A 20,191-nucleotide genomic window follows, 5' to 3' on the forward strand; every position below is an offset into this window, starting at 1 on the left:
GTAGAGTTTCCAAATATAATTAGTGTAAACAGTTTTACAAGTGTTGTAGATCCCTGAATATCAGTCTGTACCGGCTGTAGCCGGTGTCCAAATAGCAAGTATCTTGAACTGTATATATCAATAAAATCACATATAAGAGTTAGGGAAGGAATTTGAATTCATGAAAAATATCGCACTGTGCTAGAGACAGAGTTGAGCACAAAAGCAAGGTTATAGATCATCTTTTCCCCATAAAGGACAAAAGTAGCTACCCATAACCACACCTTTTAGATATCTCTTATCAGCAATACTGCGCCACTGTTTCGGAACTCGGAAGACCCCTATCTCGAGAGTGGTTGGGCTCGGATGCCACCTCCGCAACGAATAGGGATTAAAGATCATTCGTATCAACAAGAGTGGCCTACTTACCTACGAACTGATAGATAGCCGCTTTTGTAAGATGTATCTTTTTGCGAAGTGCTCTTCACTACAGGTTGACTTCAAAATGATAAAATGGGAAATAACAATTTTTTCATAATTCTTCTAAGAATCATGGATAGTCTTTTGTAACCCAAGTACCTGGAAAACATATTGCTGAACAGATCGGGGCCGATGTCAACCAAGAAGCGTCAGAAGCGTAAGTATTCAACGTAACTAACACCCTTCCGCCATTTCACAGATTATGTTGACGACAAAATATATATATAACTTTTTACAAACATACTGAGAGTGCTTTACAATTCACACAACATGGCATGGGAACGTTTAAATAAAATAGTTTGCAATTCCTGTTTCGATCGACATACATATTTACATTGTTGTCGCGTACATAATTTATTACTACCAAAAGAAACGAGCATCTATTTAGCAAGCCCTAGAAAGGCAGCGATACTGACGTTCATGGCCACCAGTGCAGCCACTGGTGTGAAAGAGTCCCCAACATCGCTGTATATAGTATAGGAAGGAAAACGAGGAGGAGGGAGAAGTTGATTGAATGTTAAGTTCATTGTTCAAGACATCAATACTGAGAACCATATAGTATGGCGTCTGTGCGTGCAGGTGCAGGCACTTAATATGCGGCTGACAGGCCTAAGAAATTGAGAGATCGACCTGGTGATTCAAGGGCAACAAGAAGCAGCAGGTCCGGTCCAAGCGGATAAAACATCCCAACATATTCAAGGTTACAGGATGGGTCCCGAGGGTGGTAGCCCGGAACATGTAATAAGAAATCGGACTAAGGTACACTGAAGGCATCACACACAAGGCACGATCTACACGCGTGATGAGCAGCTACAAGACACATGACTATGACAAACCTAACTGCCTCTAGAAAGTGGTAGAGAAGCACTCCAGACAGAAAACCGACTCCACTTACGCTGCAATAGGATTCGGAACACTCGAAGGGGGTGGCATGGGGGTAGAATTCTTTTTAGTAACAGTTATGTCGTCACGCACAGGCGCCTTATCGACGGGCCCGGTGACTGAGGGCGGGGGCTTGATATTCGATGTTGCATAGTCGTGGATAAGGTTCTTTGTGTCCTCTTTCAGCTCGTGTAGCTTCTCATCCACATCATGGACAATCTTGGGAATCGTCTCCTTCGCCACCTCGGCGAGGTCATGTGCGATACCATCCACTTGATGCAGTGCTTCCTTTCCCTTCTGTATAGCTTCCTGGGCCTGTGGGGATAATAATAAAATTATCGATGTGCACAATAATGCGCGAGTTGGAGCTTGAGCAAATCTCCCACCCTAGAGTCATCTGAACTAAAGAAGCAGCTGTTTACCGATTGCGCAGGAACCATCCGATACGAGGTGCGAACAGCAAGCCTTCGGAAATAAACTGGATATGAGAGAAGAACGTTCCAAAAAAAAGTACCTTATCCTCGACTCCATGCTTGATTTCCCCGGTTTCTTGCTTTGTTTTGCTCCATGCATTCTGGGCCTCTAGCTTCGCCTCGTGACCGGCCGCTTTCAATTTGTCTTCGGCGCTCTCCGCTTTGTCTTCAGCGGTATTTTGCAAGTTATCGAGCTTATTGATCACTGACAGAATTCGGAAGGAATATGAAACGGTTAGCTTTATACACCTATATTGACTATACAGCGGTTCAACGAACATAGCAGTAAGAATCACTATGTTGAGAAAAGCCACATGATATATTAGTTATCAGTTACAAGACAATGTATCAGTGGTACCGTCGGATGGATCCTGACCTTTCCAGAGTAAAACGGATGCTCAAACCGCGCATTTAATCGCAAACTTCACCGTATAAAAAACAGAACAATATCTTTTCAAAAGGTAGTACCCATTCACTTTATCTACCCTGTGAACTATATCACGACAAACAATACCACTAGAGACCGCTAGGCACGTGATACTTTACAGCAATATTGAGTGCCCTGTCCGATTCTCGCTCACAATATAGCAGAATGTCACAGAGACACTGTTCAATTCAAATTATTCAATGTACTGACAAGAATAAGAAGCTATGCGTAACAAGAAGGCTTGTGAAGCAGGAAGAGAGAAAATTGCAAGTGTTCTAGAGTGTGTGCCTTGTTGGATTCGATTGTGCCAGGTAAATATTCTTCTCGATAAAGGTACAATTTATCATATAAAGCGCCACAATTGTACTAAAACAATATATTATATTATAACTCATATTAGATTGGAAGTCCAGAAGCATACACACGTACCAGGATAATACATGCATTGTTTGCTATTGCCGCTACCTCCAAGAAAGCAAGCACACTTACAAACAATATTCAGATTACATGTACATCAGAAAGCTCGCACGCGATAGGGAAGATACGCGAATTGGCCAGAATTAGACAGAAGTAGTAGCAGTGAAGAATACTATAAAGAGCGTTAAATAGATGACAGTGTATCGACATATACCTCTAGCCCTGTCCTCCTGATCCATATTGTAGTATACTGCCAAAGACGCTGCGGCAACGACAAGTCCCACTCCAAACCCTTTAGCTGCTTTCTTAAACGCCATTTTAATCCTTTATTGGAGATATTATGTTGCAATTACTTATTTATGTGAGTTGGACTACTGTAATAATGGTAACTATGACTCAGAACAAAGAACCTATATAGCGAACAATTGTCAAGATACATTCAATCACTAATACATATGGTTTTCATTTGTATACATTATCTGATTATCATATGTTTTTAATATTTCTCAATTTTTTATATGGTTTCCATTTTTGTTGGTATGTAGAAAGTACCATCTTGTTAACCAACCAGATCGTTCGAAGCGAAAGCACTTTACAATTTTCACAAAGGGCCGCTGGCCTGGCCTGGGCGCCTGAGGCCCTGGGGCCTGGGACTGTTGGGACCACTTTTTTTCGTCACACGGTTTGGACCTAATATTCATAACCCATAGCGGCATATCCTCTTCCTGAACCACTACAGCGACTTTCCTGAACCACTACAGCGACTTTCCTGAACCACTACAGCGACTTTCCTGAACCACTACAGCGACTTCCTGAACCACTACAGCGACTTTCCTGTACCACTACAGCGACTTTCCTGAACCACTACAGCGACTTTCCTGAACCACTACAGCGACTTTCCTGAACCACTACAGCGACTTTCCTGAACCACTACAGCGACTTTCCTGAACCACTACAGCGACTATGAGAGCCATACCATAAGTTCATACATTGTATCATACATACTTGCCATTTTTGAAATAAATATTATTATCCCTATACATAGCGTCATAGCCTGTTGAAAAAAGAACATATACAGCAGTCATTATTTTGGAGGCTAAAGAACATGCAAAAAGAACAACTCTAGGAACCCTAAACCCTATAAACCCTAATTCTATTTGGCTCGCATAGGGATAATACTATTTACTTCAAAAATGGCAAGTATGTATGATACAATGTATGAACATATGGTATGGCTCTCATAGTCGCTGTAATGGTTCAGGAAAGATTGATGGGAATAAGTGGTCAGTAAATTCCCGTTTGAAGCTTGGGCCAAGTGAGTCGACAATAGAAGATATGTGCTGAGTCAATTCGGGCCGGTGTTGACAAAACACTGTTACTATCGAATGTTCCATATATTCGCTTGCTGACCTACTAAATAGAGTACCCCCCTCTGTGGTACGGATCGGGTCTGCGCCGTGTAGTGCCGCGGAATGGGTTAGTGCAGAGTACGAAAGGACCAGGTTATCCGTCATAATCCGGTCGAGAAGCGATGATGGTGGTAAGCCAATGCCGCACCAGACCACGGATGAATTATGTATGTGTCGGCTGGCCTGGTTTGGAAGTATCATAGTCGGAACCAACAAGCGCGATTATTTAGTTTGAATCGATATTTGGAAGCAGTACTTCAACAGCGTGATTAGCCGGGGTATGGAAAACATCTGTTGATGTGTCAAAGACGGGTGAGGGTACGGTGGTTCTTCAACATGCTGGAGAAAAGATCCAAGGTGTTCGTGGAGGGTTCAGATACCGTGGAAGTCGTGGCACTCCTGTAATTGCTGAAGGAGGTCTGGGCCAATGGGTGGCAGTTTCAGGTCTACCAGGATGCGTCGAATCAGTTGTTGGATGCAGGTAAAGTGGCTGGTAGTGAACTTGTGGCTACCGGGGCAGACAGGGCAGAGACAGCAGTCGGTGCGGTAGTCGAGCAATGTGAACATGTACGTATTCGTTACAATCATAACACAGAGCCGGATTGGTGTAGACTCGAAGCAGCGATTGAAGCTGTCGTGTCTGGCTGCGTCTCGGTTTGAGGTTGGCGGTTTACCCATAACCAGTTGGTAGTAGTATTGGCGCCGGGCCATTGCCGCGATCTCCTTGTTGGACCAACGTTTTGTTGAGTTCTTCCTGATGTCGTCACAGCGTTGGCGGAGGAGGGTAAGTGTGCCGAGCCAAACTTGGAAAACCCAAAGGACCCTTCATCGGCGCTCAATCCCCGGTATATTGTACCACACACATTATCAGATAAATAGTGTAGGAAATAACATATATGTAACAGATATATACCTTTATTCAGGGTTCATCTCGGAATATCACAATTAATATCATCATGACTGCTCACGACGTATCATGTCATAACAGTGGAAGGAAGGCCTCTAGTAAAACTATCAAATCTCGGAATGAACTCAAAGATGAATCACAGCTGCGCGCGGCACGTATGTTTGGTACTCGTGTATCAGTTTTGAAAGCAGACTCTATAACTTCAAAAGTTGCTACGAGATTCGTACCAAAAACAAATAGCAGCAATTAATTACGGAAGAGTTACACAACCGCGGCGAACAGCACGACCTCTGCATCCATATTGAGTACCTTTGTAACAAGCGACAATAAGCAAGCATTCATATCTGAACCGTCGATTCAAGCGCATCACAACCAGCGGAATCATTAATGTAGCATACACCACAACTACCCATGACAATACTATTTCCATATCACAAGACCTTCAGCAAGTTGCTGCTTGGATAACTCAACGTATGCGCACATAATGCAGATACACAACCTAAAATTCACCCGGATATTCACTGCAACAATACCTTAAAATTAAGCGAGACGTTTTGAAAGCACAGATGGAAAAGAAGCAGCGACATATACGACAGGGTGCGCAAATGTTACTTATGGGACCATCCCTTAATACCCTCCGCGCATATAATGTTTTCAGGTTCCATGGGTTGTGTATACTGAAAGAGCGTGTCTGTACTTACTGGTATCCAGACAACAGATGGAATATGAAACTACCATCCTCCGGATGTGGCAAAACAAGCTATGGACAAAGCACCTTGGATGGACAATTTGGACTGGACCAGAGGGTCCGACCTACAAGTGGGATTTTATGGCCGGACCAAGAGGACCGGACTTAAAAGAGATTATTTCAGGACCGAATTAAGGCTTCAAACCAGATAGTGGAATACAGAGGATTTAGTAAGAGAATGATGACTCATTGAATGTCTGTCATCATAATTTAGTAACTAGGAGACGAGAACCATAGTTATGCGGGTATTTTCACAATTACCCTGGTTGGTAGAGAAAATTGTTTCAGACAGGAACGTGATTAAGCACTTCTGACTGAGTTCTTTTACTTCAAATTTAACACACTTTACTAGGCGTTGTTCAGTTTTGACCACATTTATAAGTGACCGAACTACTGTATTTATTACATTACAGACTAATCTAATTAAGAATCAATCTAGTAAAGAATAGTAAATTGTTTACAGCAATGAAGGGACCTAGTATTACACTGGTACCTAGGTAGTCAAACAAGTTTATGATTTGGCTATCAAAACGGCTACTCGCAGTTCATCGTCAATTACCTTTGATTTTGCTAAGGTGAAGACAGTATTTTCTCTCGATCTGACATCTGAGGATGAAGAAAAGGTAGAACGTTTGGCTTTGGAAGCCCAACCAACTCGCTTTCTACGTTGGATGAGGTCGTACAGCATCCGGAATGAACTTCTGATTGCGATTGACACTTGAGGACGCTGACGCATATGCAGAAGTCCACGGACATTTGTTGAACGCAACTCCGTCAACTTCGTAAACTTTCCTCAATGGCGAATATTGATGTGTCCACTGTTTGAGTTGATTATCTTGAGCAACAGGTGGCGACGATATCGCGATTTCAAAGAGCTCGCCAATGCCCAATGCAGTAATGAACGACAGCAACTGGCCAGTTACCTAATAGCGGGATAGACGAGACAACGCGAATCGTCCAGTGAAACGTTAAAAAAAAATTGGCCGCACGAAACCGATACTTTAAGTTGCACCCTACGATAATGTGCAAATTACTCGTAGAGAACGGATGTTGGAATATGCTCAAAATTGAGCACCAAAAATTTCAATAACTGCGGAGATACCGACCGACTTTGACGATTTGAGTCATACTCGGGACTAGAAAACTGTGGTGAAATCTCCTGGTATAATTATTATCGCGGATTTGCACTTTAAGCGATGGACACTACCCCCAGAATCTATCGTCGTTGGCAAAACGTCCCCTTGATGCGTTTCGCAGAGTGGAGAAGTCTCCACAGCAACAACTCAATCAAGGCTAGCAGCAAATTTATTTTGTGACTAGCTGCAACGTCACCGATGTCCGCGCTTACCAGAAGAACTTACCAGAAGAACTTACCAGAAGAGATGAAGGGGAATCACCAGAATAAGACAAATGTACCTATTGATACACTTTCATCACGATTGCTACTTAGAAGACCCACAGGCGATGAAACAATGTAAGCTATCAGAACTTACAGAGCCTAGCATCACTACATCTACGGCAGCAGAGATGAAGTTTTAAGTTTTTCAACTGACTCAACAAATGATGCACGCAGAAGCAGAGCGACGCATAGAAGATGCACTTGTGCTACAGGGTTTAATACGTGCATCTAATGAGACTAAATATGTGCTCAGTGACGGTTGACAAACCTAAACCCTAAGAGGAGAGCCCAGTAGTATTGACCGATGATGAACAATGTTAGGCCCAATGAGGATGACGCTCTTCTAGATAAGTGTTTGAACGTTATATCGATTTTAAGTCAGGTTGATGTTATGTGTGTGGTTGAAACCTGGCATAACACTACATTTCTTAATCATATACGCTCGAACACACACGACCACTTCTTCCCATCAATCTTTCCTGAACCACTACAGCGACTATGAGAGCCATACCATATGTTCATACATTGTATCATACATACTTGCCATTTTTGAAATAAATAATATTATCCCTACAGACAGGTGTTTGCGTGTATGACTCTGCAATCGACGGTATCTTTTGAAACTCAGATTGGTGAATTTGAATACACGCAAAGTAGAATTTATGAAAATGCGTCAATGTGGAACTGTAAGATTCGGTCTAATAAAGGCGATAGGCACTACACGGCGCAGACCCGATCCGTACCACAGAGGTGGGTACTCTACTTAGTAGGTCAGCAAGCGAATATATGGAACATTCGATAGTAACAGTGTTTTGTCAACACCGGCCCGAATTGACTCAGCACATATCTTCCATTGTCGACTCACTTGGCCCAAGCTTCAAACGGGAATTTACTGACCACTTCTTCCCATCAATCTTTCCTGAACCACTACAGCGACTATGAGAGATTATCCCTATGAGAGCCATACCATATGTTCATACATTGTATCATACATACTTGCCATTTTTGAAGAAGAAGAAAAAAATTTCCCTTATGCCTTAGAATAAATAAACGCGTAGGTAAATTCTAAGTATCGAGGAAATATCGATATAGATAACCGAAATGAGACGTTTAATAAAGTTAGGTTTGCCTCGTGAAAACAGCAATACTCTGAGGGATTGTGAGGCTGAGACATTGCCTATATATAATCCTCTCAGTACTGTTTCCGCCGAAGGGATTTTATTTAGTGTTTCGTTGTCGCTCTATTCTGGGGCGAATCCGAGAGACTCATAAAATCCTATCTTTAGAAAAAAAACACTCTTGACGTCTTTAGTTATTGTCTTTACCAATAACTTTCCACTATCAAGAATTACCGACTTAGCCTTCTGGCACATCTGGTTGGCTTATCGGAGGATCAACTAGGTAACATTAATAGTCCCTGGAAACCTATATTCGGTTGAGCCATCTCGCCACCGAAGTATTCAGATATAAATAAAATTGGAAAGTAAATAAAGTTCTATTAATAGAACTAGACCAACTCTTTATGTTTGGTATTTTACTGAGGCCTTTTAATGGCCTCATCCAAATATCTGATCTGTTAAAATGGAAAAGGTATTAATTAATAAAACCATTAAAAACCATTTTAGGAAACTTAAAGAGTTGCTATAAAAAGCACATTTAGGAAACTTGAGTTCCTCGTACTATTAAGAGTACGTTTAGGAATTTGCGTACTGCTTAAGAGTACGTTTATATCATAGAGTCTAATGTGGAGGCCCGGTTGATTACAGAACCCTCTACCGGTATACCTCAGCCATGGCGTGCTTAACTTTATACGTAAAGCTGCGGGTGGAGAGTACTACCGGGATACTCTTCGTATGCATCCACATTGGCTAGACTGCTCATCTGAACAGATGCATGATGTATTTCGTGTGAATATTGACAAAGCAGAAAAACATCGTCGGAAAAAAATTTCGCGCATACAACAGATTCCGGGGTACTCACGATCACGTTCATACTTACGTGCTGATGCGAATAGACGCGCTAACCCGCATGCACCGTTAGCGTTAACCCATGTGTTCGTTGTCGGTCATGTGAGCAGAACCTCCCTCCGGGACCAGGACATGCAAGCCACTGTTCTAAATTACAACGACTACCAGCCTATACCAACACGGGTAGCCGTGTACCAACATGGTGGGGCTATTTCACAATGTCCATCGGCAACGGGCACGTCGACGCGTGCGACACAGGGGACAGGGTACAATTGTCCTCACGTTAACTTAGTGGACGGTGATCAATTGTCCCAAAGTGATGCATATTCATGACTTAGCCGACGAGTAGTATGTGCAGAGTGACGATGAGTTGATGGAAGACGAGCAAGTATCAGAAGGTTAAGAAGTTGAAACGAACATGTGCATGTCAATTGGTCGTACGGTAACAAGAATATTTGCAGTGAAAAATTAAATTATTCCTGTCGACAACCGTGTATATGTTACTTTACAAATGAACGGTCATGACATGCACACCCTTATTGACACGGGGGCAAACCGGTCAGTCATTACTCAGGCATCCGCAGATAGCCTAAGAACAGCTACATTTATTTGGCGGGCAACGCTTTTCGGACTCCACGCTTGGGTAAGACGCACGCAATAAAGGTCCAATACGGGACAGCTACTACTGAGGGTTGTCAGTTTGAACTTATGAACTTACCAGATAACATTGATATAAGACTGGCGATGGATAATGTGGGAGAACAGCTGGGATTAGGTTTAACTTCCCAAAGATTAATCGTAATGTTATGGATGAACTACTGGAACCGATTAGTCTTCGAATGACCCCAGACTTGCCCGATGAGCCGGACGAGTAGCCTCTCGGGAGAAGGCGGATACTAAAAAACCGCGAGAGCAGATTGGCAAATATGTATCTAGGCAGACCTCAAACGAGAGAGACACACAGACACGCCCTCGAGATACTACTCAGAATACACACCCTATCAAGAAGGCGCGTGCCGAGCCGAAGCACCCGACGTACAAGCAAATCAAGAAATGTGCGGACGAGGAATGTGGGTATGTTATGTACCAATTGACCCCTATTGGTTTTGTAACGGAAAGCACGCACCTACTTGTACGCATTATGAGAGACTACAGGAGATTTAAATACGTGATAAACGTTTTACGTCGTCAGCCCGAGAGTAATTTGGGACTTGTTCTCGAATTAATATATATATATATATATATAGGTCTGTCAGCCTGAGAGAATGTAACATAATTTGAGACTTCTTCTCAGATTATTATATTGAAAGAACACGGGCCACCGGCTAGCCAAAAGCCGAGGTCCGAGACTGAGTGTACGTAACAGAGAATGAGATATCTTTATATCTAGACAATATGTCAGAGTACTAAAGTGTTCTGCATAAGGTTTCTCATGCTGACCATATGAGTTTTTAACCTGGCCAACCCAAGTGGTTGAACAGTAATACAAACACCATCGGTATATAAATGAGGGTGAGATCATTATTTATTTTTTCTCGAACGCACCACACTTAAGATTCATTTGCACATTATTTAAAGTCTATTACATTGCACTCTAACAGTCTACAATGGTGGAGTATAGTAAAACGAAGGATAGCTTTAAACCAGTGCTGACTAGGTGGTAGGCCGTATACACAACGGTCAAGTCGACAAACGACCTTTGTGTCTCCTTCTTTATGCCTTTCGTATAATTGTCTCTGGGACGGATTAAGTAAATATTCAACGAGGTCGTATCCTTGCGGTACTTGTATGTAGCTAGAGGTATCCAGTTCTTGAGTGAGGTAGGCCGAGGATGCATTGTCGTATTGTCGAATGACCATGTCTTAGTGTGCTATAAGAGCTAGCGACATCCTGAGTGTTTCCTTGGCTACTACTGGAGCATAGCTTTCATCGTAGTCGATTCCCTGTTTTGCGTTGATTGCTGCTACGTTCAGATGTGATTTAAGTCGTGTGACTTGTCCTGATTCATTCGTTTTTGCCTTGAATACCCATCGAGGGGGGAATAGTGATTTTTCCCGCGGTTTGTTGTCAACCAGAGTGAATGCCTTCCGCTGTATCACCAAGCTCTTCATCTCTGAACGTGCTGATTCCTCCCAATCGGCTGCGTTTGACATCTCATATCTACCTTTGTATGTTTTTGGTTCCATTGCTGAAGTTGCTGAATCAAAAGTGTGCCTAGTGCTGGGTGGGAGATCACTTTTACGGCGGCTGTCGTGGTACCAGTTGACATTACTATAATCTATCGCAAGGTCCTGCAGTTCTCGAGAGACTTGGCGACCTTCTGCCGTCCTTCTAGCTATGGTTGCTTTGAGATCGTGTTGTGTGTTGGTAGTCGCTGCGGGAGCCTCCGACTCACCGGTGTGTACTTCGCTCTCAGCAGGTTGTTGCGTTGACGATGAAGTTATTTGTAGTTGTTCTGAGTTGCTCGTCTTTTTTGTGTCACAGTTGGCTGGGCTCGTTGGATAAGCATATCTTCCGTTGTCGATGTTGTCCTTGCGTCTGTTTGAAAATCGCTATTCTCGATTTAGAGGAATGTACTGCTGTTCGTAGTGTCTGGTGGTGCGATAGCGGTTGTACAATTGTTGTGTAGATTTTGAGAGTAACCGAAAGATAGGATCAAAGGAAACAATAGACATCTTCTCAAGTGCGAATCTCTCAGCTAGGTAAAGTCCTAGGCTGAAGGACTCGCATTGAGTCTTTATTTGTGTTTAGTATTTTCTAAACCAGACTCAATATTTACTTAAGTGTTTCTCTCTCACGCGGGAGTCCCGGTATCATATACCGGTATTCCCGCTATTTTTCTGATCACTCTGATATCAGAAATATTGAATCCTAGATCCAAAACTCAGTATTTGATAATTCTGGGTTTTGGGTTTAGGATTGGCTTTTCTGATAATCTGGTTCCTGGATGCTACAGCTTCCCTTCTTTATGCTTCTCAGCCTGCGTAGTAGAAAGTGACTAATTTTTCCCTGTACAAAAACATCATCCTCTTAGATAATCTAGTCCTTATTAAATTAATTTATACTAAATAACAGGAGAACTCTACCACGCTCATCGGAATCAGTCTTGATCTGTGCTCTCGGTCGATGTCAACATGGCTTAGGAAAACATATCTCAACGGTGGCTTTCAACGAGTCTGTGGTCCTTATTCCACTGGTGTGTGGGCAGATCATACTTCAAGGTGAAAAAAGTGGGAGTGTCCTTCGGTGTCAGTGAAACTTGGCTGAGTCCCCCGCCTCGTGCGCTGCCTGTTGCGCGCTGATCGTTCATCAGTGCATGTTGCTGTTGACTTCTTCGGCCTGGATTGCCTTCGCTGGCGTTGTTTACGCTTATCTGTATATCGTAAGAATATCTGGATCTGCGATGTCTGATTCATATGTCCAGGTGCGCGCTCCATCTGTCCATTGCAGTAGGTAGTCCTGGGGTTCACCACCTCTTGTGGATTCTCTGTGGTCAAGTATCGAGGATAATTAAGTATCTTCTGATGGTTAGACTTGACTGTTTGTAATGAATTCTTCGAGCTCGCTAGCCTTCTTGACTAAACTAATTAGCTCATCAGTGACCGAGTTAGGATATTCGGGGGCTTTAATTTCATCGAGGTTGCGGAAAAAAATACCCGTTGCCCTCTTTGCCTACTATCTTGTATGGTCCTCCGTACGGTGCTGTCATTTTGTTCATTTCACCTAGGTAACGAACCATCACAATGTCCCCTTCTTGGAAGTGTACATACTACTCTTGGCATTTTCGATCAAATGCTGCGCGCATTTTTTCTTCTTGATATTGTGCCACATTGGCGTCTAGTTGTGGTCGTATTGACTCTTCGAGATTCTTCAGTCATGGTATTGTTGTACCTGGTGCGCTGACTGTTGTGTCATAATTGGTGAGTTGGGTTTGTCGTCGTCCATAGTACACATTGAAGCGTGGTGATTTGTGTCTGCGTGATGAACGGAGGTTGTGGCCCATTTGGACAAATGGAAGGTGTGAGCACCAGTTGCCTGGATTTTGTTCAACAAATTGCCGTAGTAAAGGAATGAGGTCTCTGAGTGAGCGCTCATTTGCTTCAATCACCTTGGGTTGGTACGGTCTGGACACTAAGTGTTGTGACGGTGCTTGCTCAATGATTCTCGAGAGTATGTCATTCAAGTATTCTGTGCCCTGATCTGTCTGTATGACCTGTGGAAATATATGTTCACACATGATTGGAACTAGTGTTCGTGCAACAGTGGCTGCCGATTTGTCCATCATAGGTCTTAGTATAGCATATGACGAGCGAACATCGAGCCATAGCAGGACGTATGTGTTGCATTCGAGTCTATCAAGGGACCTATGGTGTCCACTTGTATCCTGTCGCCTGGAAATGTAGCTGTTATTGATTGTAAAGGGTGGAATTCCTTCTTGTGAACTTTGTTCTTGAGACATGGTACACAGCCCTCAATGTATTGGTTGACATGTTCCTTTTGGTGGGACCATGTGTGGCCATCTAGTGTGAGTTTGTTCACTGTTTCTTCGACAATGTAGTGACCCACTGTGTGGTATTGAGCTATTAGTGTGGCTCTGTCCTTATACGTGACTGTGTCTAGGATGTGTACGGGTGCAATGTTTACTGCGGGGTGTGCTAGTTTTTGATCAGAGTAGGGTGACTTTGTGCCTATTTTGGCTACTAATGGAATCCCCCATGGTGTTTTGCCACAAGCTGTTGTGCCGTTCTTTAGGAACGTGTTGTTTGTGTTCTCGACTATCATCGGGTCTTGTTCAAGTAATGACAAGAATTTGGAGAACCACGTTGCGTCTGGGTAATAGGGAACGCATATTGTAATGCTCGTGGCTTCCTCTATGACTTTGTCTAACACGTCTGGTATTAAGAGGATTCGCCCATGCATTCATTTCATCTGCCCACTTTTGTAGTAATGCGTTCTGGTCGTTGGTATAGGGTTTTACTGTCTGTGCATTGTGTGCGGCTGCATATAAATCGATGGTGGATTTTCCAAACAGGCGTTCTGCATCTTGAAAGAACCGTGGATAACCAGTATGGGTATGTTTGTTTCTAGACCAGTGTATTTTTGACCATTGTGTATGTGCTCATTGGCTTCCTTCAACACATTTGATGTTTTGATGTTGAATGTGTCTTCGTGTAAACGTGACAATCTATCAGCAACTTCATTATCTTTGCCTGGTACGTGTATGATAGTGAAGTGGTGATGGAATGTTTTGCTATTCATTTTGCGAGCATGGGATGCAGTGCTTGCTGCTTGTTCATCTTGTTATATCGCCTCCTTTGATGTATTCTGAAAAGTATTTTAGGCTGTATACTAGTGCTAGCAACTCTCCGCAGTGTGGGCAAGGTCTTGGTCCTCGCGGTGCTGGGGTGTCAGTAGCCTGTCCTATGGGGCGGCCTCTGCCTTGTCCTCCTAGTTGTCCCCCACCTCTTGGTACACCCACCTCTGGGTGGACCCCCTGGAGGTATGTCCACTCTTGGACGAATGACTCTCTGGTCAGGGACGGTTGCGTTTCTCGCTCGCTTGTTGTCACGCTTGCGGTTGGCTTGTATTATGGTTGCCTGTCTGATCATATCTTCAGTGAGTTCATGAAATACCTTCTCCAAAATATCAGACAAGTGTCCACTACTATCATCCGTATTTGTTTGAGCCTTGATCGGTTTATCTGTCTCCATTTTCAGGCCGTATATGACTAGCACTTGGTAACGTGATGCCTTGAGGAATTGCCAATTGATGGACTCTCTCTCTTAGTGCTCTTGTAACGCTTCTCGAACTCGAACATTGTGCGACGTAATCGTACTGCTCGGACCTCAACATTCATACGAGTGTCGTAGAAGTCGTTGAGCCACTTATCTAGTAGATAGTCTACTGGAGTGCGACGCAGGTTGTCAAATGGTTAATATATTGTAGTCTTCCACATCAGTGAAGTCCTTCCAGAGTTGTTTCAGGAACTACGTATATTATTGAGTGCAGTGCGCGATACCTCTGTTGCGTCTGTCTGTCTGAGCAGTTCTTGTACGAGTGACAAGTACTGTACCTATGGTATGTTTGTGCTCGCGAACAAGTCTTTTGCTAAAGATACTAACTCAATTGTAACTTAGGAAACTCACTCATCTTGAGTAGTTTGTCCATCTCTGGTTCTGAGATTTTATCCCCTTCATGAGATCTAATCAGAGTAAACTCGCTCATAAAGCCACTGATTGCAATACACTCATCGTGATCACTTTTATCACAGTTTTTCATATCGTTATTGTATAGCTGTGTAACATAGCGTCAAGTATCGTTGTTGCTTTCAAATCACGGATCGGATACTTTTTGTCTATGCTAGAAAAGTCGTCCATGGTTGATACAGGAGTGGGTGTTGGATCCTATTGACGTTGCGAACGGACCTTTTATGTCCACGACGGCTAACTCGAGAGGCTCTGTGGCAGGTTCGTGCTGTCGTTCCTTGTTTGTATTCTTGTTCTTATTCTTAGCAATAGTGCATGCTTTGCATCGTTCCTCTGGTTGCCTTATGTAGGGTAAATCTTTTGGGACGTAGCTGGGGTGCGCAAGCCTGTTGTGCCATGAAATCTGGTTAGCTTTCTCCAGCGATAGTTCCACTGTAGTCATAGCTATGTCGTCGATGTGCACGCAGTATATTCTGTGCTTTTCATGTACTGTTATGGTTCTAAAGCTGGGTGGTAATATGTACATCATGTTGTTGGTGAATTCAAATGAGTAGTGTCGCGCTGAGAGTAGGTTAATACTTAGTAGTGCAATTTTGAATGTCATATCAATGAGTGTGTCCCCCAAGTTTCCTAGCTGAGCCACATACTTCGGATGAATGATTGTACCATCAGCTACTTCCAGCGCATACCTGTCATTAATGCGCATGTTGCTGACGAGATGATGCTTATGCCTCTGGTATCTCTATCTGACTGATCATTCACCTCCTTGATGTCGATTGTAGGGTTAATCGTGGAGAATGCAATCTGTCTGTTTTCAGATAGCTGGTCATCAGATACTTGTGCTGGCATTGCTTTGTCATGTCTGCCTTCATGAGCTTGGCGTCGATTGCTCTGGGATCAGTATATTCTGTCAATGTCTTGTGAACGTTGGGTATTTCATGAATATCTACCATCGTCGTAGTCGCGTCGATCGTATATTTCTACTCGGTAGCCCTGTTGGTCACGATCATCGGGATTATCGTAGCGTTATTGGTAGCTGCTGTCTCTGTTGTATCGTTCCTCAGGTCGGCGATGCTGGTCATTGTTCTAGGACATAAATCTGTAGTCTCTCATGTTATGACGAGGACCAGATTTGGCAATCCGTCGATCGTAACGTTTACGACCGTCGTGGTCACGACCCTGATTATGTGGGTTACCAGCAATGTATGATTTGATTAGCGCTTGTAGCTTACGGCATCGCTCGATGGAATGTCCACGATTGTTGCAGAATGCACAATTTTCTGTCGATATAGCTGCATGTGCACCGTGCACAATGGTTGATGGGTCACTTTTATATGGATCCAATGCGATGAGATACGTGGTGAGCTTATCATACAACCTGGCCATCATAGCGGGTGTCTTCAACGTAATCTTAACAGTCTGATTATCGTCGTTTACAGCCTGCCGTAGAATAGCACATAAGCTCTTGTTAGACTTCGTACCTCCGGCGTTTTTGAAATCCATAAATGTCGTGTTAAAACGACTGATAAGACTGGCGTAAGATTCGTTCCGTTCTTGCATGATGCGGTTCAGTTTTCCTTCTCCTGTCTGGATTTCATCTTCGGTCAGGGTTTCAAACTTGCATTTCAGTGTGGCAAAAGCTTCCCACGGCTTATCAACGAATTGGCGGATCTCCGTCTGCAGTAGTGGACATAAGGTGCGGTTGATAATCCGATAAGCCTCAGCGATTTCCTTGGGTGTCCATCGGTTGACGGGGTCGGATCGGTCAATATTGTTGGGATTTCTTCGTAATTCACGGATAGAATTGTCCGAGTTTTCCAAGGAAGCCAGTCGACCTTCGATTCGAGAAAAGTGGTGGTCTTAATATCCTTAGAGTTCACAGTAGGCATATTGATAGCGCGAGATCAGAGTGACCTGATAAGTTGTTAGAGTGCAATGTAGTAGACTTTAAATAAAGTGCAAATGTATGTATTTATTTCTGACCTCACCTTTGGTTTTATACCTTAAGTTTTTGTGCTAGTGTTCAGCCGCTTGGGCTGGCCAGGGTAAAAACTCATATAGTCAGTATGAAAAACCTTCTGCAGAATACTTCAACACTTCGATGCTATTCCATTTCGATTTCTTTGCAACTGAATCTCACGCTGATCACATGATGCCTTTCCGCATAGGTTGTGACTCATTTAGGAACGCAGCTATTTTTAGAATCTTGCGGTTGACAAGCGTAATCTACACTCGGGAGTCGGTTGAGAAACTTATTCTGTTCTCGGGAGTCGGTTAAGTACTAACTCAACTCTCGGGAGTAATTTAAGCAACTTGATCAAAACGCGGCCTTATTCATCGCGTGGTCACCAATCACGATATAAGGTATATTTCCATGGAAATACTGCAGACATATGAAACTTCCATAAATGGACTGAAACCCATTATACATCATAATTCTGCAAATTATGGCCCTTGCTTCTGAATGTACTGTTCACTATTTGCTATCCTGGTATCTATCCCCTTAGTATCATTGTGGACGAACAGATATTTCTGTAACTTGGTTGAGATGAATGCCCATATAATTCGTGCTTGCACTGGATAACTGGCCACCAGTTGTCACTTAATCGTACGCAGTCCGCAGTCTGTTTGATAACACAAGACGCAAATTAGTTTGTGTTTCGTGTAGCGTGTCATATTGTGCGCGAGCAGAGTTCGCATACAAGGGTGGTGATATTTGTTTCATAGTATGCCCACGCTATCTAACAAACATTAAGTTGCTTTATGCCCTTACACACATCAACCACTTTCCTATATAATGCACAGTATACCCACACACTCACGCATATCGCCTGAAAATAAGATACTACAACTAATCATATTGAAATCTGCAACCACACCTATATTGCTGTGACAATAGCAACTCTGATTTCATGGACCCACATGATTGTTGTAGAAAGCCTTGTTTGTCTAACAGAAATACCGAAGTGTAGGTTGTATGCGTTACAATTGATACAGAAACGATGAATTGAACCGGTGAGTATACAGATACTTCTACCGTACAAATATGTTTTATGATTCCTCTTCAAATACGTGCAGACAACGTGAGCGGCATGATCAATAGCATATTGCGTCCTATTTATGCAAATATGATAACTTACGTGATAGCACGGCAGTTCTTGTACCCGTAAATACGTATGTAAGTACAAGCGTCATAACCCTCCCCCCCAAAAAAACTAGCAGAAACAACCGCAGTCGCAAATACACTTGAATAAAATAGTCCGTCCTTCATAATACCATTTTGTGAACAGCCTGGTATGTAAACTAGAAACGCTCTAGTAGTATAACAATAAACTTAACGCCTTCTATGATAAGCGGTATTTTTTTTTCAACCACTCGTCATACTTTAAAAATACATAAAAATATGTGGGATGAATATGTATCTCTTTTCAATGACACATCACCCATTCGTCTATCGGCTAGGATATAAGCTTCTCACGCTTGAGGGCGGGGTTCGATTCCCCGATGGGTAATTATTTTAGTAGATAATTGCTATCGTATAGTTAGGCGAAGATAAAGTCAGCCAATATAAATAATATCATCCCTATATGTCTCAGACTATTTAAGGGCGAGTCTAAACGCCGTTAAGTATAGCCAATAAAGGTCATGAGTCAATGGGGCAGCCGGATTTCGTCGAATTTTAGATTTCAAAAAAAAAATTGTCTCAGATGTTTCAAGTGTAATACATAAGTTATATGGTAATCACTAGAGATATTCCGGACCTACGTTGGGTAATTCTAGTTCGATGAGCTAGGGTTACCCACAGTGAACACACGATAGTTCAGAGAGTACCCGGCGGAGCTCCGGGTATTTAACTGCAGCACAGTTTGGGTGGCTCCTCATTTTGGTTACCCATAGGAGTAGCCACCAAATTGACTGTCAATTCTAGAGGAACTTTTACTTCACATTATGCGACTTGCATTGGCAATAATATTTGGTTGCTTCTGGGTCAATCTTAAACCCTTTATTTTGTTTAACAGCTAATTTTCTTAATTTGCATATACCGTTGTGCCTGTGCCCAGCGCTGCAGCTCAAGATGCCAGCGGTAACGCAAGCCCTGGTCACGGGCGAAGGCGTCGACATCTACGAAGCCACAGGCGAAGATATCGACATGCAGTTGTTGATGCCAGTCTTGATCGGCTTGGATCAACGCAAGACTACCCGCGGATGGACTGGCGTTGGTCATGCGCAAGCTGAGATGATTCACACAGCCATGGCGCACATGTTCTTCAGTGACTCTCCCACCTGAAGCCAGTGAAGTTTATATCGTTGCTAGCTCGCCAGGCGCTGGTGTTCGCGTTCATCAAGTGGGTTGAAGTGGAGGCGACCGACCAGTCATCAGAAGTCGTCGACTTCAAATCCTTTCTTTCTGGGGCACTCGGGGACCTTTTCTTGGGATTGACACCTGGTACTGTGACAGAATCAGCCACAACTGAGACGCTGCGGGGAAAAACTCTCGTCTCGCTGCTGAAAAGCGCCAGACAAATGAAGCAAAGGCGGCCAAAGAGGCAGCAGCGGCTGTGGCATTGGCTAAAACTTTGCTCTCTTCGGCCTCCATCCGTGCAGCGCTGTTCGCGACTGCTATCTTGCAGACAAGAAAGAAACTAGCAAAGTGATGCAGCTGTTGACGTTAGCCACCGACGATATCTCGCGCAAGCTGGTCATTTGCACTGATTTTAGTAAATGCAAACCATACCCTTTTCCTACCGAAGTCGATATGTATGAATTCGTTGACGGTAAGACCTAGATATCCGTTCTCGACTGCGGCAACGGATTTAAAATGCTCCGTCGAGAAACCATTGCCAGTAACAAATGGCAGGCAAACATTAAAAGGACCTGGAAGAAGCCCGACGGGCTG

The 20,191-nt window shown here is 43.3% G+C and overlaps 2 protein-coding genes and 1 non-coding gene across 3 annotated transcripts; 2 read left to right on the top strand and 1 right to left on the bottom strand.

Moving 5' to 3' along the window:
- Positions 1-765: 765 nt before the first annotated feature.
- On the bottom strand, positions 766-3,124 carry SARC_08410 (hypothetical protein). The gene is made up of 4 exons (XM_014297614.1): positions 2,873-3,124; positions 1,856-2,019; positions 1,355-1,656; positions 766-924 (listed from the first exon to the last, which is right to left on the bottom strand). The coding sequence occupies exons 1-4, from the start codon at positions 2,973-2,975 to the stop codon at positions 840-842; spliced, it is 654 nt and encodes a 217-aa protein (XP_014153089.1). The 5' UTR covers positions 2,976-3,124; the 3' UTR covers positions 766-839.
- Positions 3,125-18,734: 15,610 nt separating this feature from the next.
- SARC_30187 lies at positions 18,735-18,806 on the top strand. The gene has a single exon. It is a non-coding gene; the product is annotated as a tRNA-Glu (tRNA).
- Positions 18,807-19,190: 384 nt separating this feature from the next.
- SARC_08411 (hypothetical protein) lies at positions 19,191-19,582 on the top strand (the record flags this gene model as incomplete). The annotated part of the gene is made up of 1 exon (XM_014297615.1): positions 19,191-19,582. Exon 1 carries the CDS (start codon positions 19,370-19,372, stop codon positions 19,580-19,582), a length of 213 nt encoding a protein of 70 aa, XP_014153090.1. The 5' UTR covers positions 19,191-19,369.
- Between the last annotated feature and the right edge of the window lie 609 nt (positions 19,583-20,191).

Source organism: Sphaeroforma arctica, assembly GCF_001186125.1.
Source record: "Sphaeroforma arctica JP610 unplaced genomic scaffold supercont1.754, whole genome shotgun sequence".
Classification (NCBI taxonomy): domain Eukaryota; class Ichthyosporea; order Ichthyophonida; genus Sphaeroforma; species Sphaeroforma arctica.

What these genes read in the sequence shown, in the direction of transcription:
- SARC_08410 (XM_014297614.1), bottom strand. Translation starts at nt 2,975, where the DNA reads ATGGCGTTTAAGAAAGCAGCTAAAGGGTTTGGAGTGGGACTTGTCGTT. An exon ending in TCAGGAGGACAGGGCTAGAG is followed by an intron (nt 2,020 to 2,872) that starts GTATATGTCGAT and finishes GAATTCTGTCAG; the next exon opens with TGATCAATAAGCTCGATAAC. An exon ending in GTTCCGAATCCTATTGCAGC is followed by an intron (nt 925 to 1,354) that starts GTAAGTGGAGTC and finishes TACTATATACAG; the next exon opens with CGATGTTGGGGACTCTTTCA.